Here is a 27,418-nt window from a genome sequence, read left to right as displayed (position 1 = left end):
GCTGCCACTGGGAACCTGTGCACACAGCACACTGATTCCTTGCACTACTGTCATCTGGGATTTGCTTGCACTTAGACCGTTTCATTCTCTAGCTTTCACTGTAACTCTCCCTAAGGGCCAGGTCACAGATTGGCCCTGCACTTCTACATAGGGGCGGGGGGGGGCAAAACAGGAAGTCAAACACCCTCCACACTGCTGCATGGCTTCCCCGCTGCTGTGCACAGGGTACTTCCACCCCCTGTGCAGGTGGGGAAAGAGGGACAAGGACTCAATGGAGTTTTGTCTCCACCTCGCATCATACTGGCCAGCACAGCTGAACTAGCAAGGGAAGGGCAATAATGTACTACTGGTCAGGGACCCTAGCAGATTACTAGGACCCTCTGGACACAAGCGAAAGAATTGTGGCTCTCTGAGCGAACCCCCACTCCTCCCCTCACATGGGGCTAGTTTTTCAATGACAATCTAGCCCTTCCTGTTCATCAGTTTCAGAGTGACGTCAGGCAGCTGCTGTACTGCGGTAGTGCCTAAAAGTCCCAAACAAGGGTCAGGACCCATCGTGCTAGGCACTGTACACACACAGCATGAGAATATTGAAGAACTTAGGGTCTAAATAATCACTAAATAACAAATAATCACCGGTGGTAATTAACCATAAATAAACTGAGTTTTTTCAGAAAGTGCTGAGTACCCACCCTCTAAAAAAAATCAGACCCCCTCTAAGATGTCTCAAGTCGGGGACCAAAGCTTGAAGCACCTACAATTACTATTCACATTGGGAAAATCCTCTGTTTCTCAGACAAAAGAAATGTGAACTCAAATATAGCCCTATCTTCTTTCTACAGTAACTATTGTGTACCTGACCTGACAGCGGTGTAACAAATACATGCAGATCAGACTAGAATTACCACAAAAATGCCATCTATATTTACTAACAGCACTGGACTGTGAAGTACAATGTTAATGAATTTACCTTGTCCTCTCACATTCCTTAAGTAAAACAGACTGTTTTGGTTGGCCAGGTGGGGTTGCTAGGTTAGAGATGTAGGTATTGGGGGCGGGGGGGCACACAGGGACTCTCTCTCCCAGGGCGTATGGAGCCTTAATAAATCACAGGCATGATGTTTTCTGGCAAGCAGAGGTTGGCCACACTGTTCTGAAAGTAGCCGTTGCTGACTGACTCACAGAGCAGTGCTGGCCCATGGGCCCATACCTCCTACTATTGATTTAAGTGGGAAAGAGACAGGGCCCTATGTCTGGAGAAATTGGCTCCTTTCCCCTTTTGGGCAGGGTGGGGCGGAAACCACCCTGTGTGTGGCTGACTTGCTGGATGGATAAAAAGGCTAAATCACCCCTGATGAAGCTGTGATGGAAACTTAATCCGCTTCAACAAAAGCTGCAATCCTAAGGAACACCTCTAGCCCCTAGCATAAGAGAATGGGAGGATCCCTTCAAAGAACATTGTTTCTACATCAGTCTTCCCCCTCCCCACCCCCATTATCCCAGCTTTAGTTTGCATGTGCTATTTATAGAGACCTAACAACAATAGAGATTTACATGGAAAGCCTGTGGAAACCTCTTAGCCTGGAATCATCACTGTGCGGTATCCCCAAGGAACAAACGTGTTTGAACTTGCCTCCCCAAGAGCATTGCATTCATTGACTTGCAAGCAGGGTGAACAGTGGTAGTCATTTAACCAAGGGACAAGTGCCAGCAACTTATTTAATTGCAGACTTGGTGCCAAGAGGATCACAATACGACGATTAATAAAAGTCTGCACTACACGACTAATTCTTCTAACCTTTTGCTGTTGCCTTATAGTCAGGTCAGTGGCTGCATCCCTTCTGAACTGACACTATACAAGAAATAAGGGCAACTGCTTTTAAGCAAACATGAAATGAAGGGGGAAAAATCTTTGATAATATGAAGATCCATCTGTTTCCTTCTCTCTGAATGTTTTACATTTCTTCCTGTGTTTTAAGGCTCTCGCTCTCTTGAAAGTAGAAATGTGTCTTGCCATGTATTTGCTCTTGGAAAACAGCCAGATCTTTGGTCTGAATTCCAGCAGTTCATTTCCCAGTTTCTATGAGACTGCTTTTGAGAAATGTGTATCTCTTTCAGTCCACTTGCAGGATTGTTCTGCAATGAACACATAAAAATGAGTCGTCTGGCACTGGGGACCAATCTGGTTTTCTAAAACAGCCACTCTCTTAAAAAATAATAATTTTAATAAAAAGAGTGAAAGGATACATTCCTAGACTTTTTTCAAGAAAAGATAAATGCATGGCTCTAGCACTATCAAAAATCTTCCAGGAGAAGATTGTTCCAACCATAAATATGTGCAGCTATAGACATTTGATTCCATCTTTAAATGATATAGAAACGTCAAGTTGCATAATTCTGAATTCCTAAAAATCGTAGAATTATTATGTAAAGCAATGATTCAATGAGTCTATTTGTAGTGCATAAAGTTAAGCATGTGCAGTCTTTGCAGATTAAGGGCCTATGTTTCACTATTTACCCATCACCCCATTTGCTTGGTTTATCCACCTATTGTTACATCACACGTAGAGATTGTGAGCTCCTTGAAGCCATACTGTATTTTTATTCTGTTTGTGTACAATGCCTAGCGTAATGGGGCTCTGATCCCTGAGTGAGGCCTCTTAGCAATTCAGTAATAAAAAATAAATAATACATAGAGCTGATCAAAAACCAGAGAAAAGCACCTTCCCAGGAAACTTCAAAACTTTCCACTTTGCAGGGTTCAAAATGGTCCCATTTTCAACTTTTGGCAAAAGTTTCCACAATATTTTTAATCAACATTTTTATTAAAGTGGTGCTTGAAATAGTGAATAAACATTTTTCATTTAGCAACACAAATGTTGATTAAAAACAAATAAAAAATATCCATGAAACGTCTGCAAAAAAGTGAAAGTTTTTGGAGAGGTTGACTATTTTTTGCAAAAAGTACCATTTTCAAAAATAGGCCACTTTTCACTGGAAATACTTTGTCTGAAAAAGTTCGGTCAGCTCTAATAATGAGAGACAACAATGACAATATTAGCCAAGTATCTGAGATTTCAGATGCTGAAGGTGTTCATCTGAACATCAATCAACAGAAGGAAAATGACCCGTAGTTGACAATGGCTGTTTAGAAATTCTCTCCCTCTCAACTGGTGTTGGAAACATTTGAACTGTTGGTGTAGTCAGGAGAAAACTGCTTTCAGCACTGCTACAGAATGTGTGTTTGAGACCTGGTGGAACATGGAGCCATGACAGTTGTCAGCCAAACACGTCACTTGTCCATCATTCTGAAAATCCCCATTCTCCAGTGAGAATAGAGAAGGGCTTTCAGGCCAGCAGATTATCTGGAGGGGGCTGTGGGAACTGAAAAATGCTGCACCTGCCTGTAAAATGGTACCAACTCAGCACAAGGCGTTTCCAGAGGGGAAAGTTAATAGATGGGAGGAATGCACATAAATCCTGTTATTTCTTAATGGGATTTGGGAGCTTACTTCTCACCCAGTGCTTTGAAATGTATCCCACAGCCTGCTCTATTAATGAAATTAAGCACAGTGATTTTCTTATCAGCGGGAATCATTCTTAACGGTTACCTTTTTTTTTTTTTTACATTAGTATAAAAAATGAACACTGTGCTTGGATGTTGGTTAGAATGTTAACAAGCGCTGTGACCTGAGTAAGCTGGGTTCATCTCTTCCGGATTCCCTTTCCCCCCTCCTTTAACAGCCAACCTTCATTCAGGATAAATGTAAAAAGCAATTAATCTCCTTTATGGTGGGGCAGGGCTTTGGAAGAAGGGGTGGAGTGCGGGCAGGGCCTGGGGCTGAGCAGGGTTTGAGCACCCCAAGGGAAAATTAGAAGCCGGAGACTGTGGTGTGACCCCGAGAGAGCGCGCGCGCTTTTGGGTCGGGTGCTGGCTTGAAGAGGCCTTGAACTGTGAACAAAGAAATGGTCTCCTGTTGTTTGATTCCCATTGTATTCGGGCAAACTAGCTTTTGTATATTTTTTGTAAATAAACAGGATTGCATTAAAGAAATACTGTTGCCTCTGGGTGTTACCATAATACATCATTAATGAAAAAGCAGGACAAGCTGCTTGATGGTGCAATGTGACAATGTTATACCATACCTGGGATGGAATTAGACTGCATAAGAGTAGTAGGACAGTACACAATCAATGCAACCTCCTCCAAAAAATAAACAGGCTTATGTACTTGTTTTTTCTGTACTGCAGAGGCGGCCTGCTCAGCCTCTCCCAGTGATGTGCTGGAAGAGGCTTCCGGAAGCACCTTGTTAAAGTTCTACCACCACACTGAAAGGAAAGCTGAGGTGACTTCCCTACCTCTGATTGAGACTCCCCTACTGTGGATACTGCTGAAGTATCCCACATCTGAAGTGGAATGTGTTGACTATGGAATGGGCCAGATGACATAGGGTGCCAGGTCATATTGACAGCATTTTCCCAGTAGGGAAAGAGCTCAAGTGTCCTGTACACAATATTCCCCACCCCAGGCCTGTCCCTTCTCACAATGGCACCGGCTGAACAATTCCCCATTGTATAACCACACGCAAGCTATTTACCAGGAACAAAGTGCAAACATTCCCAGCAAGGGCCCGTCACGGGAGTTGGTTTGCCAGGTGGTGCCACTTCCCTCCTTGTGCTGCTTGTGTTGAAATGGGCACACAAATGAAGAGATGCCCCAGCGCCTACCTATACCACATATACCCTGTGGCCCACACAGTTTATCACAAGCTAGGGAAGAAGTTCTAGTGGAAGATCCCTAACACTTCACTGATTGGGGGTGGGGACGAATGCTTCATAGCACTTAGCAACTCTTGATTAACTAGCAGGGTTTTGACAGGCCTCCCTCAAAGGGTTCGGTCCAGATCTCTTCTGCTTGAAGAATGGTGACCACAAGGAAAAATGGAGGGTCTTAAAGTCTCAGCCAGGGACATAGGGGACCCCTTGGGGGTTGGAGAAGAGGGAAACCCAGATGTGTGAGTTTAGAGGAGTATGTTAGAAAGCAAAGGTGAAGCATATTTAGTGTACTTCTGATATAGCACTGGCAGGGTTAGCCTTCGGCCCATGCTACTCACACACTACACACATCACCAGCAGTAGTACCGCAGGCCTGGTTCCCGTGGAGGACAGAGCTTAGCTGAACTCCACACGTCTTATTTCACAAAGCTGTTGCCCAAGCAGCAGCCGTCCCGCCTGGGGCTGTGATCTCCTCCCATCATACAAACCAGACAGGGTTGGGCTTGGACAGTAACTGGATGGCAGGCGAATCGGAAGCACTGTGGGGTTTGCAAGAGGTGGAAATCTTTCCTCTAAGTCAGCACTGAACCCAGTGCCCTGTGCTGGTGTTAGTGGGCACTGGGCAGCTAGAGGGTGCTGCGATTTAGGTAGAGAGGAACACCAAATTCCACCTCATGTCATTCCATTCTGCTGCCTAAGTTCCAGCCCAAGACAAGCTATCAGTCGCTAGCTGTTCCATTGCTGGTTGCATGGTCCTGCCCTATTAAACAGCTGCCGTCTTCCAGCCAGGAGATTCTGCAGTTCACATGGGGAGGGAAATAATGCTTCTATACACAGTCTGAAAGAGCACACTGGGATTCTTCAGGATAGTGGCAGAACTGCCATTAGCTTCCATCATGCAGGATCGAGCCCTAAATCTCTCCTCGCCCCTCCTCAAAGGACATGGAGTTATAAAAGGTAAGCGATTTGCCTTTGTGATTGTACTGAAAGATTTCTGCTCTACAATGTGCTGGACTTGGGCTCTTTGCTGCCACCAAATGGTGATTTACCCAAAGCTTTGGAGAATATGAAACCGAAGAGCTGCAGCAGCAAAATCTTTATAGCTCACAAATGCATTCAGACCAAAGATTCCAGGCTATTTTTTCTGATCATCAGGTTTTAGCTTATCCTTCAGGATTATTTTCTTCTTTAATAATCAGCAGATCTGAAACCTTCACAAGGTTTGGACAGTTCAGATGCATGTTCCACAGTGTTAGGCCTGATCCAAATTCCCAAAGACAAACAGCCCTAAAATCTGAGTTCAGCTTATCTCAGCTCCAGCTCTAGTTTTTAATTAATGCATTGTTTTCTATTGGCCTCCTCCGATACCTTGTGCTCCTTGGGTTGAGCTCCCTGCAAGTGCAGGAGAGTTTTAGAGATTGACAGAGTCCTCCCTAAAGAACTGTCAGTTCTACACAAACTCTTATTTTGGGTCTCACTGGGGCATATTTTATACAAACCTATTCTCCAACACACTCTCCAGGATCAGCTTAAATCCGATATCTGGAAAATGTTCAGTACACTACAGAAAGGTTTACTCACTGCAGGTGTCCCCCTCATGGCTGGGCATAGCATTGCAGCTCTTTCCTCTCCAGTGCCCTTGGCCAACATTCACTCCATTCCTGCAGTGGTCTGCTTCTTCCCGTGACCCAGCCCTCTGGCCAAGTCATGTTTTATTTCCACCCCTTTCAGGGTAACAGAAATTCCAACAAAGACTCTAATGTCCTTACATATGGCCCTTGGCCCTAACTCTTGGCCCCATGGGCCTTACCCAGGGTTTTAAAATCATCCTTATCCCCTTTTGTCTGGGGGCTTCACCTCACCTTCCTAGTGGCTGGTAGAGAAACCCAGGGCCTCCCACTACCCTGGATTGCAGTCTAAGCCAGGCCAAGCAGGTAAAGTCTGCTCCATCAGACACCTTGGTGCTGCCTCCCTGGACTACTTCCAACTATTAGCCTTTCTTCAGGGCTTTTCCTCAGCTTGTTCCCAGGCACTCTGTAATGAGCAGTGCCTCCTAGGGCTTCTCCCTGGAAGTCTGGAGCCTACCTTTATGCCAGGGTCAAACACAGGAATTTGTTCCAGTCTTGTGTCTTCCAAGCGTCTTCTCTCCCTAGACTTTCTCCTCACCCTGCAGCAACCTTCCTGTTCTCCAGTGGTCTCTCCACCGCCAAGAGGCTGACTGCAGGGTTCTTCTCTCGCCCTGCAGATTCCTTCTCCTCCAGACATCCTCTTTTTATAGCATCGCTCACTGATGCCCAGCTCCTCCCCAGTCTATGCCATCCTCCAGCCACAACCAGGTGCATTAATTGAGCTCTCCAGTTCCACTGAACTCTTTCCGAGCCAGTATGGAGGCAATACCCCATTGATACACATTTCTTTAGACATGTATGTCTGGTAGACCCTTCTGTGACTCCTGAGTGCAAGTCAGGACTTAGGCAAAGCCTGTGTAGTGACATCAGGCAGCACAGGCCATGTTTAGCATTAGAGCTGGAGAGAGGTCCTGTCTGTGTCCAGTAACCTGAATATAGAACATCTCTGATGTCCATTACAGCTGAGTCCCACCTTCTCTCTGCTCTGAGACACACCACTAAGTGCGTGACCTACTGCAGAGGTGACATGAAGCCAAATGACTGAACAGGAAGCAAAAAAGGGCTCAGACTAAGCCCCCCCAGATCCAAATGCTCCTGAGCTGAGTGGAAGTTTAATTTCGCAGCAAGAGGCTGTCTTCAATAGCAAGGTAGCTCTAAGTATGGCTACTGAGCTGGAGAGAAGCACCTGGAAGTCCCTCATCTCTCAATCTGGAGGAGCTATTTTTCTGGGGACTCATCTTAACAAATTTACCCTCAGGAAAGGCACCTCTGTGATTTGTGTCTGGAGTGGAGGAGCTCTGGATTCACCCGTTTTTTGTTAATAAGGGAAGTTGAGATATTCCTATTGGATCAGAGAGGGAAACATTTGTCATGACAAATTGTAGATGGACTATCTGCACCATCAGGCAACCCGTCTCCAGGCTCAAAAGCTCCAGCTGCCTCTGTTTGTGGTGCATTGGCACCCCAGGGAGCAAGCGCTCGCGTCAGTCAGTCAGCAAGGAAGCTCTGTGTCCGCAAGTGCTAATTCAGCGTAGTGGAAGCAAACAGAAGTCTTTTTTGTGGAATGGGGGGATTGGCAGCCTAATGGAGGTGGCTGACAATAGAGGCCTTTTCATTAAGCAATTCTGTTCCTTTGAGAGAAGGTAGGAGATCCTGTCCCCAAAACTGGCATCAGAAATCCCCACTCAGAGCCCTCGGAAAGAGGGGAACGCGCAGCGGGGACTCTTCCTGCACAGCATCAAAACCCTTCTTTTCCCTCTGCCCTGTAAGTAAATGTCTGTCTCATTTCCATTTTCTAGTGATCTGGGCAATTCCTGGTCCTTAGGGCTAGGCTAGGGCATGCCCCTTCCATACGGCAATGCCGTGAAGCTGACTAGCGTATTTCATTCTATGTTTAAGCTGTGTGTGGCTTTAGTGCTGGTGGAAGGTGCCAGATCGATCACCCTGCAAAATATGGTTCTCTGCTCATCTTCCCTCTGTATCTTGCCCACGTGCTTCAACACAGACCTGAAGAAAACCCCTCTGGGGGGAAGAAGGGTGGTTTCAACTCTGTGCCCAATCAGTTCTTAGCCTCTTTGCTGACAGTGCAAGGAAGAGTACCAATTAGCCACATTTTTTAATTTATGGGGACACCCATCCACTTGAATCTGGATGGAAACCATTGCATGAAATACAACACATTTAAGAGCCTCGATACACCATCAATAGGATTATTCCCCTTTCCAATGAGTAAAATGAAAAATACATGAAGGAACAATAGAAACTCTCCAGCCGGGCAGTACTGTATATTCTCTGTTGCCTTCCTTATACCAGTCCAAAGCAGGTCCCTGGATGTCTACTTACAATATCAGGCTTCAATCCTGCAAAGTTTTACACCTATGATTAACGTTACACACTGTGACTAGTCCCATTGAAGTCAATGAAGTGAGGATCTGCGGGTCCCAAACCCAAGCCAGCAGGCCACTCCTGCCTCCACACCACCACCAACAGTTCTACTAGTGACTGGAGAACTGGGAGCCCTCCTTTACGCTCTGCTAAAGGTACAGACCACTGAACCCAGCTGGAGGAACATGGTACACAATTTAAGCCAGAAAGAGACACAGGAAGTTGTCCATGCAATTGGATGTATTCTTGGCTGGCTGCTACACGGGAGCCTACCTTCTTGCCTGAGTCCTGCCTTCCTGACTCATCCCTGGTTCCTGCTTTCCTGACCTGCTCTGGTTCTGGCTGTCCTGCCTTGTTCTTGATCCCTGCCCTTGGTCTCTGCCTCCGACTCCCGTTCTGACTTTTGGCTTAACTCCCAACTATAGCTTCTACTCCGACCAGGGCGTGCACAGAAATTTAAATTTGACCATTTTTGGAGGGGCATATTAAACGCACACATTACACACATTAAAACATCAACAGATCCACATATATCATATTCATAGAAATAAACAGCAGTACATGCACCATTTCAACAAAAATCCATGCGCTGTGGAGCCATCTGAATATAGTCATCTACAAGTACTTGGCTGCACTGGGATCACAGAGCTCCTCCAGTTCCAGGACCTCAGAGAGCTCCTTCGGCCCTGGGTCTGTGGCTTGGGCACAGAACTCCTCTAGCTCTGGGGCCAGAGAAGCTCACTCTCCCTCCCTGCCGCAACCCCAGGGCCGGAGGAGTTCTGTGCCCCTGCTGATTACTGGGGGGGCTGGTGCCTGCTTGCACCTCCTTGTGCATGCCCCTGACTGCAACCACTAGGTCTGACTACCCAAGCCCCAGTCATGACAAATAAGGCTACTCACAACACATAAAGCTAAGTGTATTTGCACATGACTGAAGCCTTATATTGTTGTCATATTATGACTATATTCAAAAATGACACAAAAGCCAGGTACATATAATCCACTTTAAAAACCAGACAAATGTGGGCCCAGTCCTGCAACACTGGTACACATGACACAACTACATATGAGTAGTCTCACTGAAAACTATAGGGCTACTCAAAAACATGAAGTTACCCACATGCATAATAAGGGTTTGCAGGATCAGGTCTCTGGTACTGTATGTGCACCTGATCCTGCCCCTCTGAAGTTAAAGCTTCCATTAACTTCAGTGGGCATAGGTCAGATTTCATATGAATAAACATTAGGGCTGTCAATTAATCACAGTTAACTCACACGATTAACTCAAAAAAATTAATCATGATTTAAAAAATTAATTCTGATTAATCGCAGTTTTAATCACACTGTTGAACGATAGAATCCCAGTTGAAATGTATTAAATATTTTTGGATGTTTTTCTACATTTTCAAATATATTGATTTCAATTACAACACAGTATACAAAGTAGTAGACAATGCTCACTTTATATTATTATTTTTTATTACAAATATTTGCACTGTAAAAATGCAAACTAAAGAAATGGTATTTTTCAATTCACCTCATACAAGTACTGTAGGGCAATCTCTTTGTCATGTAAGTGCAACTTACAAATGTAGATTTTTTTTGTTACATAACTGAATTCAAAAACTAAACAATGTAAAACTTTCAAGCCTACAAATCCACGCAGTCCTACTTCTTGTTCAGCAAACTGCTAAGAGAAACACGTTTGTTTACATTTACGGGAGATAATGCCACCCACTTTTTGTTTACAATGTCACCTGAAAGTGAGAAGAGGCATTTACATGGCAGTTTTGTAGCCAACATTGCAAGGTCTTTACGTACCAGATATGCTAAACATTCGTATGCCCCTTCATGCTTCAGCCACCATTCCAGAGGACATGCTTCCATGCTTATGTTAATTAAAAAAATAATGCATTAATTAAATTTGTGACTAAACTCCTTGCGGGAGAATTGTATGTCTCCTACTCTGTTTTACCTCCATTCTGCCATGTATTTCATCTAAATCAGCAGATGAGAGAATCAATTTGCTGACTAAGTGGATAAAGTTTTCTGCATAGGTTAAGGTGTTTCAAGAATCTGCAGATCTAGGAATCTGGACATACACTAACATGTTTTCTCCTGTTAAAAGTTAACATACAAAAAGATGGGAAAATCTATATGTGTGTTAATTTATTTGAAAGAGGGATAATTTCAATGCAGCTTCTTTCCAAAGACCAGTCCTCTAAACAAGGCATAATATTCTTCTTGGCAAGCAGTGGGACAACAGCCAAAGCTCTGGAGCAAGGTTGAGAAACCAATGAGACTTAGTCTCCCTTTTGTGTTGTTTTTGAGATAAAGAGCAGCGTTGTCAATCAAAACTGTACGTGAGGGGTTTTGAAGTAGAAGAGTTGTCTTGACATGCCCCCCGAAGCAGTTAATATTTCTTGTTTGTGTGGGTTTTGAGAATGATTCTGTCAATCAACCTCAGATCAATTTGGATCTATTCACCATTTCTTCCCAGCTATTCAAAGACATAAAAACTCTCTTGAGGTGAAGGGGCAAAAGAGCTTGGTGGGGAGAGAAAAAAGTCTCTCTACAGCAAACCAAACTTCATGCTGAACTTTCTAATCTGAGTGAACTTTGCAAGATCTCAGGCCTCACAATCCAATGTAAATCTCAAGGAAAATGTTTACTATTCACCAGTGGCAAAGATTCCTTGTTACTTATCCTTGTTCATTACTCAGATCTGTTTTCTGGCATAAAATTACTTCACAAAAGATTATTATTTGGACCCTGTCTGTTTAAACAGTGTTTAAAAAAAACATTTGCTATAGTGTAAAAGGATTATAAATAAAAAGCCGCCAAAATCAGTACCTCCAGAACAAACCTTGCTGTATTAGGGTATGGGGTTGGTTTGAATTCAAATCCCCAATTATGACCCCAGCTTCCAAATAGTGCTTTGGTGTCTGTTCCTATTTTCTGGGTCATATTTCAAATCCTGTTAACAAAGCTGTTGCAAGAGGACTGAAAGTCGCATGAGACTTGCTCGTTGTGGAAATCTCACTAAATCAGTGGTTCATGATTTCTGCCATTTGGGGCTAAAAAATTTCACAAGAAGAGCAAACAAGATTTCACTATGTTGAATGTGAACTTTATTTGCCCTGACTTGGTCTCCAGACCAAACCAATACACTAACCCCAATCCAGATCCACACTACTTTCTTAGTCCCACTCTAGCTGTGAGACCACTATCTCAAGAGTAAAAGCACCTGAATATTTCTATGCAGCAAAGATAGTCAAGATGGGAGTGGGGAGCCTTATTCATTTCCCCTTGGTTTGCTGCAAGAATTTTTAATGGAATGTAATTTAATAATGTTGTTTGGTGAATCCTAGAGCCAAGCGTGATCTATTTCTGCAATCTCCTTGGTACACACAGACCTTTAGAAATGTAAGGTGCTGTAGGCCTCTGAAATACCCATTTATTTTAAACTCAATGTTCATGTAATTAACAAGAGGGCTGTTTCTCTTGCTAGGGATTAAGGCATCTGAGATGTTTTTTCTTGGCTAGTAGTTATATGGGAACATTTTTCACATGCTGTGCTGTAGCTCATCCATTCCCTTAGCTCAAAAGCATAGGTCACTGACAGGGTCTTTGTGCCAGAAACACGAGACAAACCCCGAGGTTTACCTCCCAGCAGGGTTGTAGGAAGCAATAAAAGTTTAATAATAATAGGGATAACCTGCGAGAGAGCATGGGAAATAATCTTGAATACTAGCAAGAGCTTTAGCCCATATTAAGGGCCTGATCCAACTCCCGTTGAAGCTGATAGGTGTGTTTCCACGGACTTTAATGGAAACAAGATTGGGCCCTTAGCCATGAGGCTCCTGTGCGTATGCTGCTTCTAACACTTTCGTTTAAGAAGCCTCTCTCTGTCCTCACTTGAGTGAGCTCATAGTGCATTTAGCGACACATAATGAGAATCGTTCTATCAGCCTTGACAGACCCAAACCCACAAGGACATTCTGGACCTCAGCTGGCCGGCTGACAGACTCTTCCAAGTCTTCGCCTTTGATCCAGCTCCAACTTCTGTAACATTTTGATCAAAGGACTCACAGAGTCAGCATTCTCCCATTAGGTCAGTTCCAGGAGTCTATCAGTCTTTCCCACTCTGACATCCAGATGGCTTCTAAGTGAAATTAAATGATCTCAAGCACCAAGAGGCAAAGATTCTTTGCTAAGCCTGGCATTTTATTTTTAAACTCCCATGACTCTCTACAAATTATTTTAAAACTGTTTGTTAACCTTTTTGTAGGTCTTGATTTGCTAAAGAGAAGGAATCACTTCTCCTATTAAAGGAGCTGAAGTTGGCACATTCAAGAAGCTGCATATCCTTCATCTTGGCACGAGGTTAGACTAGATGATCCTTGTGGTCCCTTTTAACCCTATGGTTCAACGATTCTAAGATGGACATACTGTCCTTGGCATGGTAGAGCTAGAGATAACAGGACACTGACTATACTTTTACTCTCAAAACGTTTGTGCATTCTCATTCTTCTACCATTTGTTTGGGTTTAGTTTATTTTATTCTGTTTGCCCAACTACAGAATAACTTTTCTCCATGTTATTAGACATAGTACTTTAAAAAAATTTTCTCTATCTTTCAGTGCGCACCAGTAAGTGAGTCATTGATTCCTAGATTGATAGACTTTAAGCCAGTGAAGGGACTGTCATGATCATCTAGTTTGACGTCCTGCATAGCATAGGCCATGATGGTTACACAGTAATATATGTTGGTGCTGTGTGTAACACAGCAAGTCTTCAGAAATGGAGTCTTCTTGTTTGACGAAGCAGAAGGATAGAACAGTAATAGCAACAAGTGGAGAACAATAATTTAATATTTATTAGGGCTGTCAAGCGATTAAAAATTAATCACAATTAATCACGCAATTAAAATTAATTGTGATTAATCATGAATTAGATGATTACAGATGACATTGAATATAAGAAGTGAGAAGCATTATCTCCCATAAATATAAACAAACTTGTTTGTCTTAGCAGTTTGCTGAACAAGACATAGGACTGAGTGGACTTGTAGGCTCTAAAGTTTTACACTGTTTTGTTTTTGAGTGCAGTTATGTAACAAAAAAAAAAATCTACATTTGTAGGCTGCACTTTCATGATAAAGAGATGCACTACAGTACTTGTATGAGGTGAATTGAAAAATACTATTTCTTTTATCATTTTTACAGTGCAAACATTTGTAATCAAGAATAATAATATAAAGTGAGCACGTATACTTTGTATTCTGTGTTGTAAACGTATCTGAAAATGTAGAAAAACATCCAAAAATATTTAATAAATTTTAATTGGTATTCTATTGTTTAACAGTGCAATTAAAACTGCGATTAATCACGATTAATTTTTTTATTTGCGATTAATTTTTTTTTAATTGCATGAGTTAACTGTGATTAATCAACAGCCCTAATTAAAAGACACCCAACAGCCATCTATAAATTACTGGGCTCCAGATGGATATCCACTAACTGACTGGGTTAGTTTCAAACGCCCAGATCTTCAAAGATATTGATCTCAGTGGAAGTTAGAGCCTAAATAGCTTTGAGGATCTAGGCCAAGGTGTTTAGTTAAAGTATTTTCCAGTGTCTGTAGGACATGTGGAGGGGTCTGGGGGATTGGGCCTTAGCCCCAGTGTTTTCGCTTAAAAGATTTGGACCTGATCCTGCATTCCTTGCACATCGAAAATTCCAATTGCCTTTGGGCCAATGCTTGGCACACACCATGCCAGTGCAAAGAACTGCCTTTCCATGGTGTGCAGTATTGAGAGACAGAGAGCTTGTATTTATGCTTCTGGACCTTTCTTAAACTCACCAATCTACCTTCCCCTCAGTTACAGTTTCAAAGGCTCTCTTAGGTGAGATCACCCACTGACTGATACTTACAGAACCAAAACAATTATGAGTTACTGATGACTACAAATATAACATGTCTTATGTCATCCATGATCGTTTAACCGGTAGTGGATTGGGTAATGAGAGAGACCATAGAATAATCAAGGGGCGTACAATGGGCTTTCACACACAAGTTAGAGGACCTTGCCTTTGCAGATATCAACTTACTATTCTATACCCACATAGATATGCAAGCCAAAACAAATGATTTCTAGGCCTATGCACAATTAGTAGGGTTGAATATCAACACCGTGAAAACACAAACCATGAGAATCAACACACAACAGGAAACGCCAATAACACTTTCTGGGACTGACAAAGAAGGAGGTCCAATGTTTCTCTTATTTTGGCAGCATTGTAAGTACAACAGGTGGAATAAAGACCTGAAAACCAGCCACAGAGTCATAGAGCTTAAGGGCACAAGGGACCATCAGATCATCTAGTCTGTCTTCTTGTATACCACAGGCCACCAACGGCCCCACTCTAAACCCAACGACCAAAATAAAAACAAGGTATTACAGCCCACAGGAGACAAGATTATTATGTGCCACAGGCAGGGAATAGGAAAGATCAAGGTGTACCAGTGCCCGAGGCCTCCAAAATGGCAGGAAATGATTAAGTGAGACATACCCAGATAATCCTGGCAAGTGACCCACACCCACATGCTGCAGAGGAAGGTGAAAAGCTCCCAATGTCACTGCCAATCTCAACTGGAGGAAAAATTCCTTCCTGACCACCCCACCTATGGCAATCAGTTAGATCCTCAATATGTGAGCAAGAACCAGCCAGCCAAGCAACTGAGAGAGATAATGCTTGGTGCTACCTCAGAGTCCTGGCCCTCCCCATCCAATGTCCCATCTCCAGCCACGGCCATCCCTGATGCTTGAGGAGAAGATGTTAAAAAAGGGAAAACAGAATATACTGGGGGCAGGGAAGTCCTTCCTGACCCCTGGAAATGGCTAGTTGAAACCCTGAAGCATGAACCTTTAGGAACATAAGACATAAACTGGGAGTGAGCCTTTGTAACTCTAAAGCCAAATAGGAAGAAACAGAAATCTTGCCCTCTAAACTAAACTTTGAATATTTAACACCATTGCAAAGCCAGTCTTAGTATATGGCGCTGACACTTGGAGACTTATTAAGATCTTACTATCTAAACTCCAAGTTTTTGTAAACAGCTGCCTTAGACAAATCCACAATATCAGATGGCCAGAAAAAAAATCACAAAGAACTCTGCAGGAGGATGAAAGAGAAACCAATAGGACCAGAAATTATAGAACGAAATTGGAGATGGCTAGGACACACATGGAGAAAAGACCCAATACTATAACAAGGCAGGCATTGGACTGAAACCCCTCCTGGGCAAGTGGCAACAAGGTGGATCAAGGATAGCATGGAAATGCACAACAGAAGCAGCATAGAAAGCTATCAAAATGACCTGCTAAGACTGCAGCAGGAGACTGGCAAAAAATAGACTACATGGAATAGAAAAGCATGAGAAACAGAGGCAAGTATCACATGCGAGTGGACTTGCCAACTATCAAATATTCCATGACCTCTTAATTGTGTTACATGGAGATAACAGGACATATAATAATAGATGGTAAAATCTTGCTGCAAACTTTCAGAGACTTCAGCTTACATCGGGCGTGGGCAAACTACAGTCTGCGGGCCGGATCCAGCCCCTCAGGGCTTTGGATCTAGCCCGTGGGACTACCCCCATGGTGCTGCAGGCCCCACGCCACTCTCAGAAGCAACTGGCACCATGTCCCTGGGCTCCGGGGAGGAGCAGAGGGCTACATGCATTGCCCTTGCCTCCAGGCACCGCCCCCCGCAGCTCCCATTGGCTGAGAACAGGGAACCGTGGCCAATGGGAACTTCGGGGGAGGTACCTGGAGGCGCAGCAAGGGCAGCACGTGGAGCCCTGTGGCCCCCCCACCCCCAGGGCCATGCAGGGACGTAGTGCCGGCCACTTCCCGGAACAGCGCAGCATGGGGCCAGGACAGGCATGCAGGGAGCCTGTCCTGGCCCCGGTATGCGCCGCTGCTCCCCAACTCCCTGCCCTAAACCCCCTGCTGCACCCCACACCCCTCCTGCACCCCAACCCCCTTCCCTGAGCCCCCTCATACACTCCACACCCCACCTCTGCCCTAATCCCTTGCCCTGAGCCAGTTCCTGCACACCACACCCCCTCCCACACCCCGCACTTCCTCCCGCACCCCAAACCCCTGCCCCAGCCCTGCATACAATTTCCCCACCCAGATGTAGCCCTCGACCCAAAAAGTTTGCCCACCCCTGGTTTACATGGTCACTGAAGTCCAGATTCTCATTTACACTTTGCACCTCTCTGGCAATGTCAAGGGACCTTAATGTAGGTGTAAATGTACCTTACTTGCCAGAGCAGTGTAAAGAGGCCACAGTGTAAATGAGAATCAGGCCTTAATTCTGAATTACCATTCATTTAAATTCTTAACCTGCCTCCATGCCCACTTTTCTCTAGTTTTTACAGATCAGGAATACTACTGTTAGACTAAATTATGCTCATCTTGTCACCATACTTGCATGAGTGGTCCCATTCATTTCAATGGGACTTCTTTTGTGAGTAAGTTAGGTGGTCAAGATTTGACCTATACAATGTTTTCATTTATTATTCCCAACAATTCCTAATAGCTCTACAGTATAAACTTGATTGGTCAAAGAATAAAGAATTATGTATTATCTAGGTCAAAAAGCTTTCTAGGTAACTAACATGAATTCACTATCTGCTATTCAGACTGAATTATGAACACAGATATTTACATAGCTCTAATATATTAATCTATATAACCAGATTAGTTTTCAGCTGAAACTGGAAGCAAACAAAACCAAACCAAACCATGCTCTGCACAATTTCCAGAGAGTAAAACTCATATGGAAGCTGGCAAGCTAGCATCTATGTCACTGATGCATGAACAGATGCACAAAAATTAGTGACAGTGCAAGCGAGGCTGTAGCTACAAGTTAAAAAAACAAAATACAAATTTTTGCAGTGTTGTTTTAGGGAAGGAAGGCACAAGTCATACAGCTGCCAGTGGCCTCCTGCACACTCCAGGCATGTTTGACATTCAGGGGGCTGGTTACTGAGGAAACCAAATCCCACAGACTCATTAATGCTCCACAGCAAGAGCCATCTCTGTCTCATTTAAGAAAAGTTATTGAACTTTGTATGTGGTGGGAAGATATTTCAGGATTAAAAGCAAAACCTGCTTTTACCACGACAGTAAAAACATTCTCATGCACAAAGCTGAAAATTTGACACTGCAATATTAGTCCCTAATGTGCAAACAATGAAATATAACCTGCTGACTCAGTGATGTGATGTTTTGTTTTATGTGTCTGTCCCAAGTTGTCTCTATTTAATGTTGCTCTACAGGAAAGGGGGGGAACGTTCATTTACAGCTAAGAACCAGTTCAAGTTGGGAACGTTTATGTGAAAGTCCCAATCCCACAATCCTTGCTTACGTGACTAAAGGGGAAATGAATTGATGAGAACTCACTGATTTCAATGGAACTACTCATCTGAGTAAGGACTGCAGGATCTCGCCTAAATGGAATAGATACAGAGTACCAGAGTTTTCTTTTAGCTGCCATTGGTTTTGATCCTCTGAGTTTCTAGAGCCCACAAATCCCATCCTATATAAAGAAATTAGATTAAATAATTATACATATACATACAAACTCAAACACACACGTGAAAGGATCATTCCATACATTATGTATATACCCATATACATACTATTGCCAATAGCCTAGCAGAGATTTGAGAACCACTAAGGGTACATTTTTCTAAAGCATTTAAGTCCCATTTTCAAAAGTGACTTAGGCACTTGCAAGTCAGTCTCATTGAGAGCAAATAGGACTTAGGCCCTCCGGGACAGATTTTTAAAGGAATTTAGGCACATAAAGATTCAGATAGGTGCCTAGGGGGATTTTTACTTTTGAAAATCTCACGAGGTACCCATCTAAATCTTTAGATGCCGAAATACTTTAGAAATACTTTAGAAACCTTATGAGCCAAGCCCTACTGACTTTCAGTGCGATTCAGGCTCCTAAGTGCTCAAGTCCCTTTTGAAAATGGGACCTAAGTGCTTTTGAAAATGTTACCCCAAATATATTTGCCATCTATGCTATCAGATACCTGTAGGTTAATATCGCATTCCTGAATAATAGTAATTTAGTTCCAGAAGTACCACATTTCATCGGCATTTAGTAAATAGGAGAATACTGGAGTGGGTTTTTAAAAATTGCTATGTATATGTATACTTTCTGTGTGTGTGTGAGAGTAATCACACACATGTATGCATATGTATATTTATATACACATACATACCCAGAACTATTTATTACACTTTTCTCTTTTTTTTCCCTTCAGTTCGGATTAGCTGAAACAATATCATGTGACCTAAAATGTTTTCTCGCTAGTCAATTCACAAAAGCAGGTAACGGCTCACTGAACATGCTCAGATGCACCATGATTTCATGGTACAAGATGGCTGGTGCAGCACACAAAAGGAAGATTCACCCGCTTTCATTTTAAAAGGAACTATGATGAAATGAATACAGCCTCTTTCTGAAAGCAATAGTTGCTGTCCTTTGGGACAGGAAAGTTGCTTTGATAGCTTAACAATGTCCTTAGACTTCAGGCATTACAATCAACAAAAGGATGTCCTGGGCACCTAGGGATTTCAACAGGATCTAGAGCTGCTCAGCACTTGCCAGGATCAGTCCAAACCCCGGAACAATTCCACCCCGTAGGAGGCAATATTTTACAACTATTGCCCTGGAAACCAGGCATTTCTGCTAACTTGTTTGCATCCGGATTTAAAACAAACAAAAGTACCTTGGAGATGATTAATGGTTCCCCATGCTCCAGTCCGCCTTTCAGAGTGAATCCCCATGGAGCTCCTCCTTGAAGCAACACCTCCAGATAAATGTATCTTTCTTTCTGGGTTATGCTGGATTCTGAAGAGGCTATGCCAGTGGCAGTATTGCCTAGCATCCTCATGTTTATCATCACATACTCATTCAACCACAAATCCCACTGAAGCAATCACGGAAGAATGAGTTGAACTCCCCCCCAAGTCCACTACGAGTCATCCTTAAGCATGTGAAACCCTGGGCTGTCTGGGGAGAGGCTTCTGACACAGCAAGTTTCTCTTCTGAGCTGAAGTCCAGGGTCCTGTGTTGAAAAGCCTTCACGCCAGCATTTCAGCATGTTGCTTTTTCTTCAGAACTCACTGAGTCCTTGCTGGCATTTCAGTATTGTGTCTTTCCCATCCTAAGTATTCCTTGGCAGGATACCTTTCTGAAAATGATTCTTCCTGCCCTTGCTGTTTCAAACCTGCATGTTTTATGTAAATTGGACAAAAGAAAAAACTATGTAGGTTTATAACCACTGGCCAGTAAATTGCCAAAATCCAAACGAATGCTTCATTTGTGATTGATTATCAGTCTTTTCTTCCTTTCTGTGTGTGATTTACCATTATAATGGCCTTTTTGCCTCAGTCCATTGCACGAAAAGAATGAAAGCGTCTTCTCCCTCTCACTCGCTCTCTCCTGCTCACTTCACAATTTTCTGACTTGTCAAAAAGAAAAAAAAAACGAGGGTGGGGGGAGAGAAAGCCCAGACCAAAAAAACATTTCCGTGTGGTTTTAAAGTTGAAATAACTTCCCACGTCTGGGATTAAAAAGAACTGGAGTCTACAGGGCAAACAGGAAAAGCAGGTGAAATTAATCCCTTGAAAAAATGTGGAGATGATAGCTGAGTTCTTTTCACTTTCCGTGCTCTCCCAAATGGTCTGCCAGTGTTACAGCAGCTACTGCTGCTCGGAGGGAGAGTGGGGAAGTGAGAGTAAACTGGATTAAGGCTGCCCATTTCTGCACAGCAAGTATGGAGCTATGGAATGCAGGGTGCAGGACCTGGTGCTCCCATTCCCAATGGCGCCAGGTTTGTATAAGTTCTGGTGGTTCCCAGAACAGGTCCAAGTCCTGCCCCCGCACACCTGCCTTGTAAGCCGATATATATATTTTTAAAATAATGTAAAAATGGACTGGAAAGAGTAAGCGTTTAACTGTTTCCCTATGGCTTGTCATGCAGGAGGGGGACAGTCTGACCCAGAGTGATTTCTGATGTATTTACATATTAATGTGACAAGACCTCAGCTGTGAATTCGCGGGGAGCTAGCGATTGGATATTACATCATTAAAATGCACAGCCCACCAACCTGAAAATGGCTCCAGACGATCGGGACCAAATTCTCACTTAGTTCCACCAGTTGCAAATCCTGTGTAACCTCACTGAAGTCATGGTGAGAGCTACTGTTAAACAGGTAGAAAAGTGAGATAAGATAAAATAGTTACCTGCAGTTGGTTTGTTGCTTTTGGAGCAGCCAGAATCACATCAACATTTGGATCTTGCTCCCTTGTTAATGCAGCTGTGTATAATTTAAGCTGTAAAATTTCACTCTAAAAGAATGACAATTCTTGGGATATTACAGAGACAAAGTGGGTGAAGTAATATATTTTACTGGATCAACTTCTGTTGGTGAGAGAGACTCTCAGGAAGAAGAGCTCTGTGTAAGCTCAAAAGCTGTTCTCTCTCACCTTCGGAAAGTATTACCTCACCCACCTTGTCTCTCTAATATCCAGGGACCAACACGGCTACGACAACACTGCATACAGTCCTTGGGATATGCAGACATACCTAGCAACCCAGAGATCTGATTTCCACAACAATGTGTAGATGAGGGCATATGTGCTATAAACAGCGAGTTATCTCCACTTTTTATATAATCCTGGTCAAAGAAAGATAAAATGTTACTTTACACATTGAAAATTACCACTGCAGTTAAAACGAATGGGCCACATCTTCAGCGGGTGTAAATCTGGAATAGCTGTATTGAAGTCAGTGGAGTGATAAGGATTTACACCCGCTGAGGATCTGGCCCACAATTTCTACATGACTTGGTCTTTTTAAAGTTTGTAAAACCACAGTGCCAGGGAACACATCAGGCCCATGCTCCATGACAATGTCAATCTGAATTCTGTTGCTTGATGCAGGATGGCAGAAAATGTTTATGCTAATCACTAGACTATTGTCTAGTACAAATCCTTCTAAAAAGGAACATTCACCGCTAATTACAATTAAAACAATATTTTCAGTTCAGTTACAGAAAGGGAATCCAAAGTCTCAAATAGTAACCATTTTTGTTAGCTTACCTATGGCTGTATCCTCAAATAGCCAGAGTGCCTTGGCTCTACCTGTCACTCCAAGCAGGAAACTTCTTTAAAAGCAAGAGGTTCCAACAGTCAAATCTGCTGCCTAAATGGAGCCAGGGTGTTCTTGGTCAGACTGTGAAACAAAAGACCTAGCTCCAGTAATTGTGTTGATAAAAGTAAAATAATGAATTTGATTTAAATTTTTGCAGGGTTTGAGAGGTGTAGAACATAGTTTTGGGTACAGTAGTGTCAAAGTTCAGTTTCATAAGCCTAATGCAATGGAAACTTCACTGATGTCAGTGTTCGGACTGAATGATCAACCCCAAATCTCTAATCATTCAGACCACTGCCTCCTGTGTATGAATGGCTGCTGATCGCTGTAACTCAGTGTCTAAATCCATGACTAACATTCCAAGTTTTTTCTCCAAACAATCAGTGTAAGTAACAGCCTAATATTCTCTATATTGATTTGACTAGACGCATTTGTTTAACCAAAGCCATGGTGCCACCTACAGGTAGTTTATAGCTAATGCAGCGTTTTGATAGCTCCATCACACCTCAGTCCAGATCTTATCAATTCACAATGGTCATAACTGGCTTCCATAGCACAAGGTTTATTTACCTTGTATTTTATTTATTTTTATTTCAAAAAGAAACAGACTCTAGAACAATTTTATTGAGCCTAAAAGCAATATCACTTCCATAAATATAAAAGGACATACAGACTGGAGAAGAAAATAGCATAAAATATTAGTCCTCACTGTGGAAATCAATGGGAGGTACACCATTATGATATAAAGAACAGGAGGACTTGTGACACCTTAGAGACTAACACATTTATTTGAGCACAAGCTTTCGTGAGCTACAGCTCACTTCATCGGATGCCACAAGTACTCCTTTTCTTTTTGCAAATACAGACTAACAGGGTTGCTACTCTGAAACTTGTCATTGTGATATAATTAACTCTGTGGGGGCTCTGTGAAATTCTGGCTGACTTCAGGGTTTGTCCCATGATCAAAACTCTGTGCAGCACTAAGGAAATGTAAAAAGAACAGGACGACTTGTGGCACCTTAGAGACTAACACATTTATTTGAGCATAAGCTTTCATAGTGAACCATGTAGTGAACCAGATGGAGGCAGCTGAGATGGAGAGTTTAGTGTTTTCAACTTTCGATGAAATCAGGAGGCCCTTGTGAGGGAGAGGTGCTGCTGGCAAGAGGCAGCATTTCAGGAAAACGTGGTGTGTTCCATAGCAAATGATGCACCTGCTGCAAGTCAAGCCCCGGTGATGTATGGAAGCTGCTGCAGACCAGCTGCCATGTTCTGGACACAGACATAAGTAGGCATGGAAAGATTAGACTTTAATCATCGGTAACTGTCAGTAAACGTCAATTTCACAATACACACACAAACCAATGAAAAACTATGTTAATTGATAATAGTCCAAATTTACAAAAAGGCAAAGTAAGAAAAATAACTGCTTGAGAACTTAAGAGTTTGATTTAAGGATATTTACATTGTATATTTTGACACATGATGTTGATAATTTTTGGTTTAATGGTTATAAAGCTTTAACATTTTGAATCTCAACATCTACTGTCATTAAATAATTATTGTCTAATTCCCCCCATAATTTCCTGCAACTGTGAACAATACCAGCTGCTTTAGAAGAATTCTGCCCTATGTAGGTTCTTATACCACCCTCCTCACCCTAGTATCTGAGCGCCTTCCATTAGTGCAATAAACAACATGACTAAGATCTGTCATATGTATCTCGTTCTGCCCCTCATCCTCTCCCTCAAGGGAGAATTGTGTGGGCCGTGGGCTGTTTTATTTGCGAGGGTGGTTTCTGTTTTCTAAATGTACATACTACTCTATGTTTACGTTAGAGAAGGCAACGTTGATGAAGTGCACTTTGCACTTGGAGCGGAAGGTGGTGAGGTTTGTGATGGTCCTCAGTTCCTGTGGGAGTTCAGTCCACAATCTAAGACCAACGTCCAGGAAACTGTCTGCTGCACAGACAAGACTTTACCCTGAGAGTAGAACGTACCACTGTGTCTGAAGAGCAAAGTGATCAGCCATGGTCTTTATCTTGGAGCTTTTTTAGGCAATCTTTTAGATATACTGAGATCAGGCCAGTGAGCACTTTAAAGTTACAGACTGATCTCTTGAATTTGCATGTGTTAACACTGAATTTCTTCTTCCATTCACCTAGCTTGGTTAGGTCCCTCTGAAGCTCTTGACAATCTTTTCTGGTCTTGACTAACCTAAATAATTTTAGGTCCTCTGCAAATTTTGTCACATTACTGCTTCCAGTTCAGGAGAGAGATCTCCCCAACATCCTCTGTTGATAAAGTCTGAAGCAAAAAAATCCTTTAGCTTCTTAGCAATGCCTTTCTCTTTCTTAATTGCTCTTTTTAACCCTTAGTGATCCAGCAGACCCACAGGCTTCCTGCGTCTGGTGTACTTCACAAATGATATACTTCATAAATTCTATATTTGTGTTATACCTTTAGCTGTTTACTCCTCAAATGCCATCTTAGCCCTCCTAATTCCCTTCTTATATTTCCTGCAGAAATTGTGTTCCTTTTTATTGGCTTCACTATGGTTAGATTTCCATTCTCTGAAGGATTTCTGTTTTGCTCCAACAACTTTTTGGACCTTGCCACTTAGCCATACTGGTTTCCTTCTAGATCTCTTGCTTCCCTTTTCATGCAGAGATATTCATGCCTTCGGAAACCATTATTGTTTTGCTAAGTAACAAAGCAACACCAATGTGCCAGTAGCATAATTGGGACTAGCTCCCAGGTTTTCTGACTACCAGTCCCTGATCTAACCCCTAGACCAGTGATTCTCAATCTTTTTCCATACTGTGACCCTATGTTGCAACAGAAAAAAAGTTTGAGAACCCTTCTTCTCCCATCTAGCAATGAACAAAAGGAAGGTCATTGTGACCGTCTAACACTTGCTGCAACCTACCTAAGGGTCATGACCCCAGCCCAGGATCTAAACCAGGGGTTCAAAAACAAAATTTCTGCATCCATCTTCAGAGAATCATGTCGCAGACACGTCCTCCCTCTTCATCCCCTCCCCTTTCCTCTCCTGCCTGGCCCTGTGCCCCCCGACTCCCTTCCTCTCACTCTCCCAGCTTACTGCCCCACCTACAGCCCCAGCCAACCCTTCTTTCCCCAGAGCCGGGTCATTCTCCCTACCAGGCTACGGCTGCAGACTCCACTTGCTGGCTTCAGCCACTTCCTCCATGCTGCCTCTGTTGCCCGGACCCTGCTCCCGTACCATTGCCTGATGCCACTGGCCCTAGCAGCATCCAGGGCAAGTGCAGGGCAGGACAGTAACTGGCATCACAGGAGCAGGCTGGCTCTCCAACCCCTTTCCCTGTGGCCTTCCCTTGTGCAACAGCTGCTGCCTGCAGAGGTGCTGCCTCTGCGGCTCCTTCTCCTCGGAAAGTAGCAAGGATGCAGGAGTGTTCTGCTTCACATCAGGTTCTTGCACTCCTCTCATAACCTCTTTGCGCCCTCCAAAGGGACATGTCCCATACTTGGAAATCCTATATGCTAAACCATTCTGCAATTTCAGAATGCAAAAAATAAGCCCAAATTTGTAAGAAATTAATCCTTTTTTTATTATTTGAATTTCAATAGCACCTAGGAGCCCCAGGCATGGACCTTGTGCTAGGCGCTGTACAAACACAGAACAAAAAGATGATCCTTGGTCTTGTCTGCAGCTGGCCAGTGTCAGAAGATATGCACCAAACCCACTGACTCATTAGGACACTGACACCTCTCTCTGAATCTGAATCCTTCCTGCACTGTTAGATGTCACTTAGGGCATAAACGAGGCTCCGCCATCCCTGTCTATCCTGGGCTGCTCTTTGCATGTCCTCTCTGTGGTTAAGTCCCTGAAGCTTTCCCTTTCCACTGTTCAAAGGAGGGATTCTTTCAACTAGCCCCTTTTGCATGTTCCTCTGGCTGCCCAAGGACACGCTTGACACGGCAGACACTCTGGCTTCGTTCTTAACACATCCCAAATATTTACATCTTCCTCTCTGGATAATTTAAAGATAAGGAGTTTTGAACTCTCTGATGAATCTCAGCATTTGTTATAAATTAATTCCAATGAATACCTAGTACTTTCCTAGGGCTTTGGCTTTCAAAGACACTGAGACGTCTGTCTGATTTCCAGCTTGCACATCCATATGTTAAAGGGTAAATAATGTTTGAGATATAGATTCATAGCTTAGCCTTTAAGTTACAGATTTTTGATGACCCACTCTTATTTAAGCTGGTGAAGGCAGCTGCCTCACTGCCAATTTGTGATGCTATTTCCTTTTGCATATCCCCATTGGCTTGCACAGTATTGCTCAGGTATGTAAGCTGACTCATTTCTTGTATTCCTTTGCCTTCTGATATAACGTGTGAATTATGGGTTGCTGGGGCGCTCTTTGGATTTGTTTTCTCATAACTGATTATTTATCGTCTTTTTTGCAATTCTGGACAGTTTTTTGGTCTTTGCTTGCGTATTGATTGAGCTGTCGCTTAAAAGAGTCATGCCCTCAGCAAAAGCTAGACATGCCCATTTATTGTTGTCGAGCCATGTGATGCTGTGTTGTATCCAGCAACATGGTCTAATTCTGCTCCTGTGAAGTAAGTGATGTTTTATCATTTATTTCAAGGGAGCAGGATTGGATCCCAGGTCCCCAAATCCATATGAAAACATATCATGGGCCAGAATCTCAGTTAGGGTAATCAGCATAGCTCCACTGCCCTCCATGAAGTGATGCCAGTTTATACCAGCTGCGGATCTGGCCCTGAGGGAAAAGACAAGTATGTTGATAGACAAGCATTTAATATTTCCAGCCAAGGTGCAGAGACTTATAGGTGCTTCCTTGCCAGATACGCTCCAAGAATAGGAGGCAAAGTTTTCAGTAAGAACTTATCCAAAGTTTTATAGTGTCCTTAATACATGATCAATGAGAGTTTTGTGTGTTGCGAGCCAGGAGGGCTTGGGGTACCAGAAGAGTCAGGAAATGGGGTGCCCAGGGATGGGGTTTCCAGAAAATGCCAGGGGGCTGTTGCAAGATTCCCCCCCATGGGCATTAGGTACCTGCACTGGTATCGGGAAGAGGGGGGCAGGGACACAACATATGAGGCACAGGGCTGCAGACTTAATGGGGAGCAGGTATTAAATTTCTTCCTGCAGCAGCAGCTGGGATCCTTTGAATGAAACTTTACAGAGAAACCAAACACCACATACGGCTTTCATTGGTTCCCACACACAGGACAAGTCCAAGAGGTGGGGTTTGTTTCCTAGGCTACGGAGCCAGCCAAAGGCTGGGGGTGTGGGTGAAGGGGGGGGGGGGGCAGGTGGCTTTCAACGGTTCCTGGAGTTTAAGAGGCCCAGACCAGCTT

The 27,418-nt window shown here is 43.3% G+C and overlaps 1 protein-coding gene across 2 annotated transcripts in view; it reads right to left on the bottom strand.

Annotated features, from left to right (window-relative positions):
- SHROOM3 (shroom family member 3) overlaps positions 1-19,821 on the bottom strand; it is a 239,384-nt gene extending 219,563 nt beyond the window's left edge. For both annotated transcript variants that reach the window (XM_084625321.1, XM_084625322.1), the window contains exon 1: positions 19,614-19,821. In XM_084625321.1, the coding sequence (XP_084481447.1) occupies positions 19,614-19,787 (174 nt within the window). In that variant the 5' untranslated portion in view covers positions 19,788-19,821. The remainder of the gene's footprint in view (positions 1-19,613) is intronic.
- Positions 19,822-27,418: the final 7,597 nt, after the last annotated feature.

Source organism: Lepidochelys olivacea (genome assembly GCF_965140295.1).
Source record: "Lepidochelys olivacea isolate rLepOli2 genome assembly, chromosome: 4".
Classification (NCBI taxonomy): domain Eukaryota; kingdom Metazoa; phylum Chordata; order Testudines; family Cheloniidae; genus Lepidochelys; species Lepidochelys olivacea.
The sequence above is the reverse complement of the archived record's forward strand: the minus strand, read 5'-3'. Positions and strand labels throughout refer to the sequence as shown.